This window comes from Oryza glaberrima, chromosome 5 (assembly GCF_000147395.1).
Source record: "Oryza glaberrima chromosome 5, OglaRS2, whole genome shotgun sequence".
Lineage (NCBI taxonomy): Eukaryota > Viridiplantae > Streptophyta > Magnoliopsida > Poales > Poaceae > Oryza > Oryza glaberrima.
Genome location: NC_068330.1, coordinates 17,496,618 through 17,513,451, shown reverse-complemented (window position 1 = coordinate 17,513,451; position 16,834 = coordinate 17,496,618). Strand labels below are relative to the sequence as shown.

The 16,834-nt window shown below is 45.4% G+C and overlaps 1 protein-coding gene across 1 annotated transcript; it reads right to left on the bottom strand.

Moving 5' to 3' along the window:
• Nucleotides 1-11,737: 11,737 nt before the first annotated feature.
• Nucleotides 11,738-15,048, bottom strand: LOC127774473 (uncharacterized). Its single transcript, XM_052300731.1, has 4 exons — nt 14,721-15,048; nt 12,812-13,409; nt 12,475-12,727; nt 11,738-11,977 (listed from the first exon to the last, which is right to left on the bottom strand). The coding sequence occupies exons 1-4, from the start codon at nt 14,842-14,844 to the stop codon at nt 11,945-11,947; spliced, it is 1,008 nt and encodes a 335-aa protein (XP_052156691.1). The 5' UTR covers nt 14,845-15,048; the 3' UTR covers nt 11,738-11,944.
• Between the last annotated feature and the right edge of the window lie 1,786 nt (nt 15,049-16,834).

Genomic DNA, 16,834 nt, shown 5'->3' with positions numbered 1-16,834 from the left:
TCCCATCGCATCATCGAGTCCCAAGAATTCTTGGGAATTAGCACTCCACCGCCCATGTCTCAATCCAATCCATATTGCTCCCAAAACTCTTCCCCCTCCCCATTTGTTGCTGCTGTTCTTGTGTTGCTGCTGCTATTTGTCATTGCTCTTCCAGTTCTCACCTCCTCCTCCTCCTCTTCTCCTGTTCTTGTCTTTGATGACATAATTAAACTTAGCCTTAGAGAGGATGATTATTTAGAGGGTAAAAAGGAATTGTGACAGTTTGGTAGTACTTCCATCTTTGTCGTCCAAGAACACCTCATCAAAAAAACAAAAGAGAGAAAAAAAAATCAAATCATTGTGATTGCGCCATGGAGGATCCGGGGTCAAATTGCTCTGCTCATCCTGGTGACTGTCACTCACTTGGTTCTTGAGTGATACAACTCCAACCAAACAAGTGATGCAATCAACTGCCACTGAGAAGATTGCATGGGTGTAAGTGGCAAGTGTGATATAGGCAGAGGATTGAATAATTGGCAAGGACCCACTCCAGGAGATGAATAATTCTGAGGATTAAGCTTTATTTGTTGTGAATGAATGATGATAATTAGGCATGTCTTGGTGAGCTCAGATCATCTTCCGAGTGGCCAAAGAGATTCATAGCTTAGCTTCTACCTTAGTGTTTTGAGGAGTATGTGTAGCAAGGGTTTCAGAGCAACTCGAATTGGAGTTTGTTTGTAGTAGCAATCACTTGTAAATCAGCGGTAAATTGCCTCTCGTTTTCCTCGTAGCCGTGAGATGAAAGAAAAAAAAAAGAGAGAGAAGAAGATCTTCTTGAGTTGTGCTAGTACAGTGATGCTTTATGTTCTTGTACATTGAACCCTGTTCAGTTCAAGTCAAAATTTTCACATTATCTGCATCTCTTGTGGATGACCAACATGTCGCTGTTCGGCAAGGGAACTCTTTGTCCATCTTATTCACCACAATTAACTACCCGTCCTAAAATAATAACGGGTTGATATAGCAGCAATTAGAATTTAAATCAGTACAGAGAAAAAAAGAGACCAAAGTACCGTCATAAACAGAATGGTAGTAATGATGTGCGCGTAGATTAGGGACAGATAAAACCATAGAAATTAACTGTTTGGGCAAATGTTAGGAGCTAGAAATGAACTTTTTTCAAAAAAAAAAAAGACGAAGGGAGTACATATATATACATCATGGTAGGCAATGCATATACTCAATCCGTTCCAAAAATGTAAGCATTTCCTAGGGTTCAAAATCTATTTTTACTATATAATCATTTCTTCATCTAACTAATCACGCCATATATTTTTAAAATTTTTTACATACTTTATTATTTTAACGAGCACAAATATTTCCAAGTTAACCATAGTTTCTACTCCTCCCGTTTTAAAAATAAATTATATTTTGTAAGTGAATTGTATCCATACAAAAGTTATTAAAGCTATTTTATACTAGTAGTGTGCACTCTCCGTTTCAAAGTAAGTTTATTTGTATAACAGCGAGAATCGAATTTATTTTTATATTTTTTAGAAAAAGAAAATTTATTTTTGGAATGAAGCGTGTATTTTGGAACAAAACGAGTATGATTCTGCTAGTGGCGCCATGGTGGTACCGTGGTAGCATCGGTATGTCAAGCTGTGAATCTGTCCGTCGATTAAACTAGTAGGAGTAGTACAGCAAGTAGTAGCACCAGTACAGTAATGTTCTTCACCTGATCTGATCCAGGTAGAGGTTGACGAGTCCAAGGATGGGAGTATCAGCATGACCGTATTGCTGATACCGATGGCCAGTGGAGAGGCGAGAGATTCTGCGCAATGGGGACGAGACGGAGACGGAGACGGAGACGGAGGCGTGTGCCGCTGCTGCTGCTGCTGCGTTGATTTCAGAGGAGGAGAAGGCGTTGGGAGGAGAGGTGGTGGCAGGAGGAGGAGGGTATTGATGATGATTCTCCGAGGAGGAGAGGAGCATGTAGGAGTAAATGTTGGTGTTGAGCGTGACGAGGCGTTGAGTGATGTGACCACGAGGGCCGGACGGACGGGGACGGGGACGGACTTGTGGTTTGATGGGAAAAGAAAAATCTGGCTGACTGCTCGTCGTTGTATCTCGCGGCTCCGCTCCGAGACGAGGCGAGGCCGCGAAAGCGAGGCGTGTGGGTTTTGTTCGGGTCAGGGCAGGGTAGCGGAGGGTTTGTCACTCCACTCCTGTCCCCCTCTCTCTCCTCTCCTCCCCCTGGGACGGGGCGATCTGCTTGACTGCTTCTCACTTCTTCAGTTTTATTGTCATCTCTCTCACAATTACGGATTGCACTAGATTTTGGAAGAATGACACACTTTCTAATATAATAAATCTATATATACTTCATAGTATTAGGAAATATTCCATCCATTCAAAGTTTCTTATATTTTAATACGAAGATAATATAAGAGCAAATACAGTTATATAACCAATAACCGACTATAATTTTTACATGTCATATAGAGAATATCATCTATAGATAGAGGAACAAACAATTACTACAACAAAAATCTACAATAAAATGCTACTAAAAACTATTTTATTTTATTACAGCCCACCACTCCTTCCCGCCGCCGTCAAACACTCCTAAATTATAGGGTTTTGAAGAGGGGATGGGAGAGGGAGAGCGGCTTGGGTCTGGTCAATTAGACTCTGTTGACTTACAAGCTTCTGGCCCTAGGGATAAATTTTTCTTTTTTTATATATTTTCTCTATATTTGAATTTGAAATAATCAAATAATGGTTATGATCTTCAACATCAATTTACCGCAGTGCCACAATTTCGGGATATCCTATAACAAATTCCACAAAAATTAAGCATTTTGTAGCAAATTTTATCAATATATAGTGTTGTAAACTTCAATTAAGATCTTTTATGCTTTGATTCGCTTTATCATTCTTACATGAATCCGTTTAGTAGACCGTATTTATTGTACGTGAGTTCGATGGTGGATTCGATGTTGATTCGCTTTATAACTTCGTTTGATTGAAATTGGAACGATGCGACGGAAAAGTTAAAGTTTGTATATGTATGGAAGTTTTGATGTGATGAAAAAGTTAAGAGTTTAAAGAAAAAGTTGGTAACTAAACCAGGCCTTGATCAATATGATGAAAACATTCAGGAACTTTGACCAGCATTAACTCGAGCTGACGAGAATATACATTCCGGAATTCTCACCATTGGTTTTGCCCGCGTGAATTGTCTTCACTGCTCAGTAATTGCGCTGCTCGAGCGCGACCAATGGCCTCACGAAAACTCCAGGTGGTTCGGCCACGGAACCAGAGTATGGAACTGATTGCGTCCTTGGCACGAAGGCGAATTTTCACCGCGATTTTCTCCATTTGTCTGACTCGTACAACCTTTCACCTCCTCTTTTTCACCCTTTACCCAAGCAAGAAGTTGGTAAAAAGAAGGGCAGGTCACAAAAGAATGAGGAGAGCAAGAAAACAAAAAAAGAGTTCCCATCTCATCTGCACCACTACTGTGTGACAGCAGCAGCAGCCAGCCAAGAAGAGAGAAGAGCACATTGCATTATTGCTTTTCCTGCAACAACTGGGGCAACAAAAAGCCACTTGGTACTTTGCTTATTTTTATCCACCCAATCTACTTTTGCTCCTTTTCTCGCAAAAAGCCCCCTTGCACCTCTCCCCTCCCCTCTCTCTCCGGCTCCTTGTGCTCTGCAGAAAGGCCAGTTCCGCTGCTAGTTCTGGGATGCGGAAAAGGCGACCGCATCCAGCCGCAGCATGGACAGATAGCTGTAGGATCTCATGCGCCGCGGCGGCTGCGGCAGCGGCAGCGGCAGCTCGCCGTTGCGATTGCGCTGAGCTCAACGATCCCTCAACACGCCGGCCGGTGCGCTTGGCGCAGGGGGAATGTGCTGCTGCTGTTGCTGCCGAAAAGCTAGCGATCCGATGCTTTTGTGTGTGTGTGTGTGTGTGTGTGTGTGTGTGTGTGTTATCCGACGGACGAGGACAAAAGACACCGGGCATCTCGGCGGCGACGGACGGGCTCAGCTCGGCATCTGATGCCTCTTCTGATGTTGATGGGGGGTTTTCAGGTAAGCTGGTGGGTTTGGTTTTCCTTTTTTTAGTTCTTATGCAAGTAGGATTTTGATCGAATTGCTTTTCTGGTGCCTTTTGTGACAGGAATTTTGTACTCTGGTAGTTACATTCAAGAAGCATACGCGCTTCACCGCACACGTGCAACACACAAGCACATCCGTGAGGGTGACCTTAACACATTATTACTCAAAAACAATGGAGAGACCGATAATTGATCAAACATTCGCACACTCACATCTCCCCGCTCATCCACGCGCAGGTGACACGGGGAAAAACCCTAGCCGCCGGCCACCCCCTCTCCTCTCCGCCGCACCGCCGCCGGAGCACGCCACTACAAAAGCTAAGCGATATGCTGGGAAGACAGCGGCATGGCTAAAACCTAGCGAGGCTAGGTCTCCAGCGTAGGGGAGACAGAGTAAAACTGGCCACGGCGTGCCCCCGATAAGGGTGGCCGCGAATCCAATGCAGGCTCCACCGGATCTAGTCTCCTCGCGGCTAAATCTACCCCCCCATGCGAGATCCTAGGTTTAGGGTCCCCTCCCTAAATTATGGTTTAGGGTCCTAGGTTGGGTGGGGGTGGAAGGAAAGGGAAGAGATGGGGACATCGCTGAGCTTAGAGGAGTAGTCATGGGAGGCGGTGGCCTTACAGTAGGTGGTAGACACGGGAGGATGGTGAGGTGCCAACACGGCGTTAGAGCCATGGGGATGAAGGATGATGGTGGGCCAGTGTTGACGGCAAGGCAAAGCGAAGCTTGTGGTTAGTAGACAGCGGCCGACAATGGAAGATCCGGCAACAGTGAGAAACCGAAGATGAGGAAGATGATAGGAGGTGGGCACCTCACCATCGGTGGCTTCAGGATGAGGAGAGGAAGGAAGGGGGTCTTCTCTGGTGTTGTTCGTGCCTTCTAGCCAACTGGCAAGACCGGGCAATGGGCGGCAGCAGCGTAGGGCACGAGAGGAGAGAGCGTCGTGCAATGGGGGTGGGTACGAAGGAGGGAGGAGGAGAGCGAGGGGGTTACCGGGGGGAGGAGTGTGCACAAAGGCGGAGGGGAGAACACGTCGACAGCAGAGCTTCTCCTCGGCATGGGAGGCAAAGCGGCGTACGCACGGCGGGAGACAGTGGCCGAAGCGGACAGCGGGTAGATCCGCCCGCGCCGGAGGCTGATCCGGCCTCTCGGTGGTGGATCTAGCCCCCAGCGGCTAGATCGGGATAGGCCGAGCTCGCGGTGGCGGCGGCGCTACTCGAGCTCGTGGCAGCGGCGGCGCGACTCGAAGCTCGCGGCGGCGGAGGCGCAGCCCGGGAGGCATGGGCCAGCGGAGGATGCTCTGGCAGCGGCGGAGCTCGTGGCGATGGTGGCGACAGCGGGCAGCCGGTCGGCGACGATGGAGACCGATGAGGCGCAAGGAGGCGCGACCGATGGTGGTGGAAGCCGACGCGGTACGGCCGGTGGCGGTGGAGGCGGCCGCGGTGGAGGCTCGAGCGAGGCGTGTGCCGGTGCGGTATGACGAGGCTGGTCGGCGTGGTGCGAGGAAGTGCAGCCAACGACGGCGGTGGCCGACGCAGCGGGAGGCGAGGCCGGCATTGGCGAAGCCCGATGAGGCGCGGCCGGTGGCAGCACACGAAGGCTGGCCGGGGGGGAGGGCGTCAATGCAGTGGCGCCCACGCACCGGCGGAGGTTTCAATGGCGGTGGAGCAATTATACATCAGTGGTAGATAGGCAGGCGGTGGACGGCGGGTAAAAACCCAAGCCAGCCTTGGCTGGGCCGACAACGATGGTGTTCGAGTGTCACTCCCCTCCTGAGAGCGTTGTTGTGCCGTCTCACCCCCTCTAATGTGGCTATCGGGTGAAAACTCAGTCTCGGTTGTCCTTGAGACCTTGACGAACGGCGGCATCGATGCTTTCATCGCTTCTCTCCTTGGAGACGTCGTCTAGACATCCCATTGCCGGAACCTCCCAAGCAATTGGTGCAAGCTCGCTCTAGATTCATATCCTCTTGTGTTAGCGTCTTAGCTTCTGCAAGTTAGCCACGTTGGAGGGCCTAGGGGGGACAGCAGTGCCATTCTACTCTCTCACCCTCTCTCCCTCTATCCCAAAGATTTGGATAGAGTGGGATTTTGAGTCGGTTGTAAGGGTCGGGTTTTGGGAAATCTCAGTTGTGTTTTTTTGTTGGCCTAGCGGCGGTCGGTCACACTTAGCGGCAGCCAGTCCGGTGCTAGCCTTCTACTGGGTCAGTGTGTGGATGGTGGTATACTTTTTTTTCCCTTATAACCTCTCAGGGTTATAATCTTGTAATTTTTTTCTGCTCTATAAATAGAACTTCGTTAAAAAAAAATATTTGGCCAGGTGTTTTATATCCATTGTCAAATAGACAGTCCTGAAGACTAATGCCTATTGTCGAGTGTATGTAGCAATTTCGTGTTTGCACCACACTTTTCCTTATAGCAATTTCGAGGGGAGTATAAGGTATGAGTAGCGTGGTTGGTAGGAGGTGAATTCGGTGCTTTGTGAGGATTGTACATCCAACCACAACCAGGATTACATGCTTGGGTAAATTAAGCCTGGGAAGTTAACACCTGAACCCTTTTAGGCTACAACAGATGAACTGATTAGGACTTAGGAGTATACGAAATTGCTGAATTGAGACCTGATCAACTTGTCAGTACCGAAATTAGAGATGAGGCCCGTCTTTCCCGGCGATCTTTATTTCGAGAGCTCCATGTTTGGCCAAAAGTGGCAAAATCACCCAAGGAAGAAAATTAGTTTTGGGACCTAACAAGTGGCACTATATCAACCTAATTGCACTAGGTTTGGTAATGACACAATCCAATTGCAAAGCCATGTGGTGAAAATATCTTATTCGGCAAATTGTCATCTGGTCTTTATTAGTAACAGCAGCAACCAAATTTATTTCTCCTTAATTATTTTCCATCTAACGCATCAGAGGGTAAATTAATCAGTGATCTTCGTGGTTGTGTTTCGCTGATCTAATACTACATCCGTTTTGTCCGTAATGAATATAAAACCTTCATTAGCTTTTTTTTAGTGATAAAACACGTGTCTGTCAAGGTCCACTACTAGCTGCCACTACTATTCTATTGTGCTGTCACCGCTATTCACACGTTAAACTTCTGTACTTAACGTGTTTGAACTGATTTTGTTGCGAAGAAACTTCTCTATCAGGGAAACTTCAGCAGAAATAAATTTGTTCGGTATAGATTGCTTCTACTTGCGAGCTAAGATAATGGAGTTAAACATGGTTGAAACATACCAAGCAATTTCATTTTAAGGCAGAATTTAATATTGGTCCTGTTGGAATCGTGAGTCAGAATGAGCCATTTATATTACTGTATAAATATTCTGATCTTTTTTCTCATTGGACTCATGAAAGACTTCGTAATATGTGGAGCATCAAAATGGTGCCTTCCTTGGAAACCATAGCTTTCCCAGAATTAAATTAAATATATTTCTGAAAGTTAGTATTCCTACAAGTTTGGGCTGGTCAGCTGCACTTTACAACAAAAACGGTCAGAAAAATGTTTATATCATTCCCGTTTTTCCTCTAAAATAGATTTTTTTTTCTGAGAAACACAGTAAAAACGCAGGCGCTCACAACGTACGCACACTCACCCCTATGAACGCACACACGCACACCCTACCCCTATAAGCACCTCCGGAAGACTGGGCTGGCATATCTTAAAATTGATGAAGTCACCACAGGCGTCTCGCTGTTGACGGGTACGTCGCCTACCACTGAAAGAATAATTAGCCGTAAATGCAAGCATCCGTGTCAAATCTAGGATTTGAATCCGGGTATCGTTACTATTGGGTTATTAGAAAATATTGATAATGAAATTATCGAAATAGAGCCTCAGAAACAATATCATAGGAGTAAGGAGTATTAGTGAATATTCCAAGCAGTTTGATTTGCATACTTAATAACGGTACTGTAGCATCAACGATGACAACACCTATTTTTTAACCAATGGTTATGCTTTTCATATTTTGATGAGTAATCAGTAATTTGTTCCAACATTTCACATGAAGACGATATACCAATTAAATGGCCTGAAAAATCAGTATATCATTTTCGGACCAAGTAAAATCAGAACGGAATTGCGACAGAACTTGCGACAGTAATCAGAATAAAACGACCGGTACAAAACGGAAGCGATATTCATATCGTTTTCATCCCAAGTGCAGCAGTTCAGAGCTCCTTTGGCTCGGTAAGCGGCGCCGGTGCAGCCAAACGGCCCCACTCATAGTACTTAATTACGCTTAAGTAGGCTTAAGTACGAATTATTGTAGGTAAATCAGGCTTATTAAGCAGGCCTGTACTACAGAAAGATGGTTTACTAAAGCGCAAATAATGAGTGAGCATTTAATTGCGGAAAATCCAGGCAGGCGAGAGCGAGAGGATTCATGGATCTCCCGACCAATGTACCCTGATTCTCCTCTGATGATAGCCAGCCCAGCCACAGCCAGCGAGCCAGCCGGATCTCGCAACCCCCAGAACTAGACGCAAGTACACGAGCGAGATATCACCAACAGCATGTGCCACTGCCAAGTGCCAGCCACCATCATCACACACCCAAATAAAAAAAAACTAAAAATAAAAAAAATAAAAAGGGAAATCGCATTTATCGCCTCTGCAGATAAACATTGCCGGTTGTCCCAGCACAGGGGGAGAAGGGGAGAGAGAGGGGGAGAGAACGTCAGGCATGTGGGCCCCACACCTCGGGGGGTGGTGGGCCCGGATCAGTGACGCCGGGCGTGGTGGGGCCAGCGGCAGATGAGATCAGAATCTGGGTTTGTCCTTTTCTCGGCTCTTCGCTGCGGGCCTGACGCGCGCGCGTAGGAGTAGTATCTGCTTGGATCGGAGCCCCCCGAGCCGTTAGCTGTCAAGGTGGGGTGTGGGGTGGTGGAGAGAGGAGAAAAGCGGGGGAGGGGATCTGATCGTCGCAGGAGCGCAGGGTGCAGCGGCAGCGCCACTCAACCAGCGGGAGCGGCTGCTGCTGCTGGGCTTTTGCTCCTCGCTTGAGCATGGTTGGGGGGAGGAGGACCACACCATGGTGTGCCATCGTCGCCCTGTGCGGCCTGTGTAGTGTGTGTACTACTGTAGTACTGTCTTCCTCGCACTATTTTGTGTGTGTGGGCCTGTGGGGAGGGGTTGATGATATCGAATGTCCTGACGTGTCCCCCCTCCCTCCCTGTCCATATCGTGGCTACCCTTCATATCCCAAAATAAATCAATTTAAATAAAAATAAGATATTATACGGTATAATGAATTTAGACATACTTCTACGTAGATTTATTGTAATATGTTAGGTTATATCCCAAGTAAGATTAGCTTAGAACGAAAGGAGTAGATCTTTTTTTCCCGTGTTTGTGTTAGACACTCTTCATCATAAAATAAACCAACATGATGTGATATCTATTCAGATTTTACCGCTAGTATGTGTCACATTTTATGCTAGGTTTGTTTATGGCTCAAATCTTTTCGTATTCGTGAAAATCGAGCATCTTTTTAAGTTTCAGCAGTTTTGTAAACCCCAATTGTATGATGCTTAATTTTGCCTATGCATATCCTTTTCTTAGCCATGACATAAGAATTTGTTTTTCTATCTAACAAAACGGTAGTCACATATAGCTTGGACAAAATTAACCAAGAAATCGAGCATTTGGTATGCGGCATCGTACTAATAGAGGAAAGGGGAGTGAATTCGATCTGAAGTCAAGTCTGAACCGCGCGATTGTAACAGCATCATGCCACAGTATCAGCATCAAGTACAGTACACCAATCAAGGCTCTCATTGGATGGCCTAATCAGCCAAAAAAAAAAGCCAAATTTTAAATTTTCAAACTTAATTTTAAGATTGATTTTAAGATATTTTCAACGTAGTTTCTTTTACAACATTGGCTTTTAAGTCACCAAGAACACATTTATAAAAGTTTCACCTACAAATTTATTTTTATTTACTACTAAGCCATTTTGGAAACAAGCCAAATGAGGACCCAATTGAAACCGAGCCCCCTCCGCGATCACGCCTTGTCGGCGCCGAAAGAATCATTTACGACTGGCCCTGCAGGCCCCAGCTGCAGTAGTAGCTGCGACTTTGATCCGTGCGAAACATGTGACCGAATACTGATGTGTCGCGCACCGGATGCTCGCTCGGTCATCCTCCGGGAGCCAAGCCAGCAACTCGGACATGGACACGGGCACACGGCGCTGGTGGATTGGTTGAAAGCGAGAGTTGGGGTCGTGCTACGTGCGTACGCGTGTGATGCGTCGTAGGGGAGGCGCTGCTTGTCGAATCGGCGGTCGGTCGGTCGAATCGGCGTATACGTGTTTATCGTCTCACGCGCATGCGTCGTCGATCGGTCCGATGGTCGGAACAGTGGTGATGCATCGCTTTCTGCTGGGATATCGAAAAGAGGGTTCCGTAGAGCCGTATGGCCAGGTAGGTGGCCGGCGATCCGGAAAGGGATTGCGTACCTGAGATCGAGTGTCTTAACGCTCGGAGGGCAAAATGAGTAGTTGCATACTTGCATTGGCTCGAGTATATACTGCTTCCTCCATTCCAAATTGATTTACATATAATTTTTTTAAGGTTATTTCTAAATGATCTATATATTTATTTTTATTTATTAGAGTCTATTCGTTATTTGTGCATTGGAGTAAATGAACATTGATTCATACATCCATACACACAAGTATTTATAACCCACATGCAATATCTTAATTTGCTATTGACTAGAAAATATTGGGGATGATGCATGCATTGAGTTTGTTGCTAGAGTAAATATAGAATCAGAGTTATTAGCTTTTCTTGGTATTGGTGTACTTATGAAATATGTAGATCAATTTGGAATGGATGGAGTATATAGCATAAAACGACACTGGAGGTAGTGAATAGTGACAGACGTCCAGGTTCTGATTTTTTTTTGAAGACTACAGGTTCGGAATTGGATTGGCTGTGTTCGTTTCAACCCACTCTCAACCCTCTCTCTCGTTTTCCGAACGCACACTTTAAATTTTCAAAGTGCGAAATGGTGTGTTTTTTAAAAAAAGTTTCTATACGAAAGTTGCTTAAAAATTTAAATTAATCTATTTTTGAAAAAATAAATAATACTTAATTAATCACGCGCTAATGGACCGTTCCGTTTTCCGTGCGAGAAGATGAGTTCCCAACCCCAGGAAGCGCGCACTCTGCGGCTCTCCGCTGTCTGGTCCAGTAGCTAAGCCCAACCTGATCAATTTTTGGTGGGCATTGGCCCAGCATGAGTCCAAAAACAGCCCAAGGTTGGGGAGAGGAATCGTAAATAAACTCTAAATTCTATAAACTGTAACCCTTGTCAGCTCATCTGAACATCGAAGTTTAGATAAAGATGGCATACGATGAATTGAAAGAACGAAATGTCGAATTATGCAGTGATTTTTGTGGCAGGATGAATTTTCTCCGAACAGCATCCTGAGCGATTCTCTTTTCTTCTAAAATAACAGTAGGATCTTGCAGCTTTTTCAAAAACAAATCCTGGCAATAGTTTATTGTGGGGAAGCAAATCAATTACCCTGGCAAATTTTAAAACGTCTGGTCGTTTACGGTTTCGGTCCACTACCGTCTACCGTGCTTGGAAGCTGAATCAGTGCATATGTTCAAACTGATACGCAGACTAGTACTATTGTTTGTAAATTAGTGCACAATAACGTCTCATCGAAATAGGAATTCTTATACAGCTATCTTTTGACGCTACACGGAAGTTCGACGCTGGGAAAGTTTGACTACAAATGGACTCAACATATGACAACACAACATAGCAAGTTTTAACAAACTTGGCGCATTCCAGCAAGTAGGATCTCTCAGCCATGGTTGAAGGACTGGTAAACCGGAACCTGCAAAAGTAACATCACATCCAGCATTTAGCAACTCCAAAAATATATTACCAAGTCCCGTAAGGAACCAACTAAATGACCCACTATTGGCATAACCACAGTAAAATCATAGTGTACGATTTGTATGCAAAAATAAGTAAATAACCAAATCAGACCTAAACAACGGAAAACCTTACATCAGGCTAACTTCATTGAAAATATCACGACTCATTCATATTCTTTTGGGGTCTATGCAAGCAATGGACCATACCCAGGTACTAACCACCGAGAATGGCAATAGTAGAAATGATCATGTATTGATTTCTAACCTTTTGTATAGCTGGAAACATCTTTTAACTATACAAAAGGTTAGCCTACCGAATTTGGGCCACTAATGCTAGATTTTAAAAACTCTAATCCACATAGACTAGATACAACACACGCTATAATGTGTACAATAATTGCACGAATGTACTGACTATATGATATGAAAGGTCAAAACCCAGTGAATGGCTCACCTGAGAAATCATATGCCCAAGATTGTCATAGCAATGGGGGTATATCATTGCTGGAGTTGGCCACTGTGGGTAGACAGCAGTTCCAGAAGAGGAGCCCATAGATAAATCGGGTTGGCCAAAGTACACAGAAGGTTGGTTTCTTGACATATTAGCAGACTGCATAAAACCAACACCATACTGCATAAACTGTGGCACAACAAAATTGAAGCCACCAGGACTCACATTGAAGTCGTGCACTGGGCCCCTAACATACCTGCAAAAAGTTTACATGTTACTTCTTAGTAATCTCATCATTGAAATCCAGTAGTTGAAACAGAATTTGAAAGGTGCAACTAACCTCTTGTAGTTACGATCATAGTCAGGATCACTACGATCCTTTTCAGTGTCCTTAAAAACAGCAACTCTGGAACGGCTGTTCATTGTGTTCACCTTGTTCTCATCAACGGGAGGCTCAACATTAATTGGTTCATCTCTCGCAACAGATAAAGCTCCCAAATCACTTGTGCCTTCAATATCAGAAATGGAACCGTTGAAAATGCGTGCTCGTGCTTTGTTGTATTCCTCTATCCTCTCTTCAACAGTTCTTGCTGCATTGTTCTTGGCACCGGCATCACCTGCACCATTTTGGAAAGCCTTGGGCCTTGGACAAATAACAAACTTAAGCTTCTCTGCAGCTTCATGCTCATTTCTTGCTTGTTTGCTGGGAACTTCTGACAATGCAATAACTGGAAGTTTGCTTTCAGATGTTTTCTTTGCAACTATCTTGCTAACTGAACCATCTACTAAGCTATCTGCTACTGTAGTCTCTAAACCATAGTGTTGTGCAACACGATGAGCAGCACAGCGGAGATAAGAAGTTGGAAAATGCTGGAATTCGAATTCATGCAGTTGAGGATTCTGCATAAATTTCTGTATATCCATTTCCATACGCAAAACTGCAGTTAAGTAGAATATGATAGTGAGTTATGTAATCAGAAAGAAAATTCAAATAAAAATACATTATTGATGAACTGGATCACAAAAAAGAGGCTTAATTCAGGTGAAAGATTCACAATTCAAAGTCGTGGAGGTTTTTTGAGTTTAGCGCATAGAGAAATAATATGACAGCACTAGCACAAAATGTAGTTCGATGCAGAAAAAATAAACAGCACTGAAAGATGCAAAGACAGGATGTGTCGCCTAGGCAACATAATCCAGGGTTTGCTTTAATCCATCATCCATAAGAACTTGAAAAGAAAGGAAAAAAGAAGATAAAAAAGAAAAATAGCTGCAAGTGAAAGGAGCTCAGCTCATACTCATCCTCTCATGGAGATACTGAGATGAGACTCACCAATCACCATCCTCCCTCACTGTAGCTTTGTTCTTATGTGTACCATTCATATCAACAAGAATGGCTCTATCGGTGTCATATCAACAAGAATGGCTCTATCGGTGTCAGCTATAGACTAAGCAGATTAATCCAAACAAAAATGTTCACAATGCATTGAGCTCAACTACTCAACATACAGTATTTTCATCCAGCTCTAGCTGTTATTTCAACATAGTAGTTTTGAGAATAGAGGACAGAAACCACATGGAAATTCCTCCAAGAAATAAACATATTGTTCTGGTATAACCTTACAAGTTAATAGCATGGCACTAAAAAGTTATGATGCCTATAATTGACTCATGTTCCCCAATCAATTTCTCAAGAACTTTAACAGGTTCAAATAGTATGTGACTAAAATTCGACATGGAGTTTCCAGCACAGTGAGATGTTCAATATCAACTTCAATATGTTACCTAATTTCTAAAAACAATAACCTAAGTTCAACATCAGTCCATTATTTATTGATAAGTCCATTCCCCTACCACAAACAATTAGCAATAACATCCACACGTTTACAAATATATCAGCGACAATGAAGCTAACTCCTTACATGGCTCTGTCACCAAACAAAGTTATAGCAAGCTGCAACAAGGAATGTGCTGCAAGCTTAAGAGGTAGACAGATTGCTGGAATCCAACCCAATTTCGCACGGATTTTTAGCAAATCAACTGTACCACCCCCCTCTCCTAGCTACCTCGAACCAGAGGGAAACCTAGTCCCCAAATTGCACACCTAGAATACGCCGGGACCAAAACTCTAGCGACAGCCGGCACAAATCCGAGCCTAATCCGACCGCGACCAAACGAATTCGCCGCACGAGCACACCCAAACCCTAGCCGCGGGCAGAGAGCTAAGATGAGAGGCAGCGGTTACGTACCCATGAGGCGGTGGCGAGGGTTGTCGAGCGCCTCGACGAGGAAGGGATCCACGTGCGAGGTGATCCTCCCGTCCTCCGCGGCGGCGGGCGGCGGCGGCGGGGGCGAGGCGGCGCCGGAGCTCATCGTGCGGCGGCGGCGGGTGGTGGTGGTGGTAGGGGGGAGGGGGGGGGGGGCGGCGGAGAGAGAGAGAGAGAGGGAGGGGGGGAAGCTGCGCGGCCGGGTCGCCTGCCTCTCTCCCTTCCTTCCCCTCTCCTCCGCTTCCCGATCCCGAAGCGGCTGCGGCCTCCTGCGGACGGAGAGAGTGGAAGAGGCGTAGCCCGAGGGAAAACGAGAGAGAAAAAAAAAAAAGATAGGTTCGCAGCGGCAGCACGGCTCCTGATTTTTGACGCCCGCGAGGTGCCGTTTGGATTCAGGATCGGTGTCGGGGTCGCGTGGAACGGCTGTGACCGTTCGAGTCGGATCCGACGATCGGAAATAAGGTTTGGGGCCTTGGGTTGGGGGTTCGATTTTTATGCGCACGATATTGTAGATTTGTAGTACTTGGGGTCCTATTCAGTCTGAACAGGATTAGGATTGGGCTACGCTGTTTTTATCTACTTCTGGAGAGCTCTCAATGCCACATTTTTATTGTAACTTGTAGTAGTTGCTACGTGGAGAATTCGTATACAATCAAAACAGGATTACATTGTTTATCTACCTTTAGAAAGCTCTCAAGGTAAAACTTTTTAATTGTAACTTGGATCATTGCTACATGGAGTACTCGCATATCGTTTTAAAGTCACAAATTTCAAATGGTACCAAGAGAAGAAATACGTATATAATGTGACATATGTAAGTTCTTCACGAATTACAAATTCTACATAAGTTCTTCACATAAACTTTCAACTACATATTACAAAAGACTAGTATAAAGTGACATATGTAATATTACAATTATATGTATATGCGCTATTAGTCTAGAGGCCTGCGCCTCTGTAATATTTGTAATTTATAGAGTAGAGGCTTATGCATATATGCGTGCATGTATTTCGTTTTTGTGTGAGGCGTAGTGTGTGATGTGTCCTTTCCATTTTAAATAAAGCTAGTGAGAAAAAAGATATTAAGCTAGAAAATTCGTATGTTATGTCATGGAAGATTATGTGTATCCGTAAAACATAATGTTTATCAGGATATATCGAACTCTGTTGGTCGCTCTAAGAAAATGTGAGAAATGATCCAAATATATAAAATCGAAATGGCCCTATCGCGCGATGTGTCTCGAAGCCGTTCGATCGTGCGCCGTGCCGTGGCATCCATCCGTGTGGGGCTTCGCAGGTGTGGCTTTGTTGTGAAGGATCTACACCACCACTTTGACCACACCTTGCAATCTCGCACGAGATCCCCGTTCACTGTTTGAAATCGAGAGTCGCACAAGAGAGCGAGATGCGGAGGCTGCAGTTTCTCCCCAAATCCATTGATAGCGACAACAACCACTGATTTCAAGAAAATTATAAATGATCCCCTTTTGGTCCGTGATTTCAATTGGTTTCAGCTCCACATTTAGAGATTTTCGGACAGATTTTAAGATTTTATCATATGACCTAAATAAATCGACTGAAACCCTGACCCGTCGTCGGCCAAAACCCTAGCTCCCCAAGGTGCCATCATCAGCATCGTCATCCTCGCAGCCATCAACTAGGGCTGAGGGCAGCGGATCCGCCCCTCCCGAGGACAACGTTGCTGGATCCGCCGCCATTGAGCTCCACCGTCACCACCCGCTATTGTCGTCCTCACCCCTCTCGATGCCAAGGGCGACACCACCAGATCTGTCGTCCTCGAGCTCCGCTGTCATTATCACCCCCTCGGAGCTGAGGGCGGCAAATCCGCCCCTCCCGAACCCAGAGGGAGCTGCTCCCGAGCCCACTACTGTTGGCCTCTCTCGAGCATTCCGTTGTCACTCCCGGCCGCGACCGGCCTCTCCTGAGCTCACCGTCGTTGCTCCCGCCCACGGCCAACCGCTCTCGAGTCTACTACCGCTGCTTAGGAGAGGAGTGCCCGGATATATGAGGGAGATGGAGGGGAGGATAAGGAGAGAGAATGAGGGAGGAGTGGATAAAAATGAGGGAGTGGGACA

Bases quoted from the DNA above. Each gene is read 5' to 3' on its own strand.
- LOC127774473 (XM_052300731.1), bottom strand. From the start codon at position 14,844: ATGAGCTCCGGCGCCGCCTCGCCCCCGCCGCCGCCGCCCGCCGCCGCG. The intron at 13,410-14,720 runs GTACGTAACCGC...ACTTAACTGCAG, and splicing joins CCCTCGCCACCGCCTCATGG to TTTTGCGTATGGAAATGGAT. The intron at 11,978-12,474 runs GTGAGCCATTCA...TTACTTTTGCAG, and splicing joins TTGGGCATATGATTTCTCAG to GTTCCGGTTTACCAGTCCTT.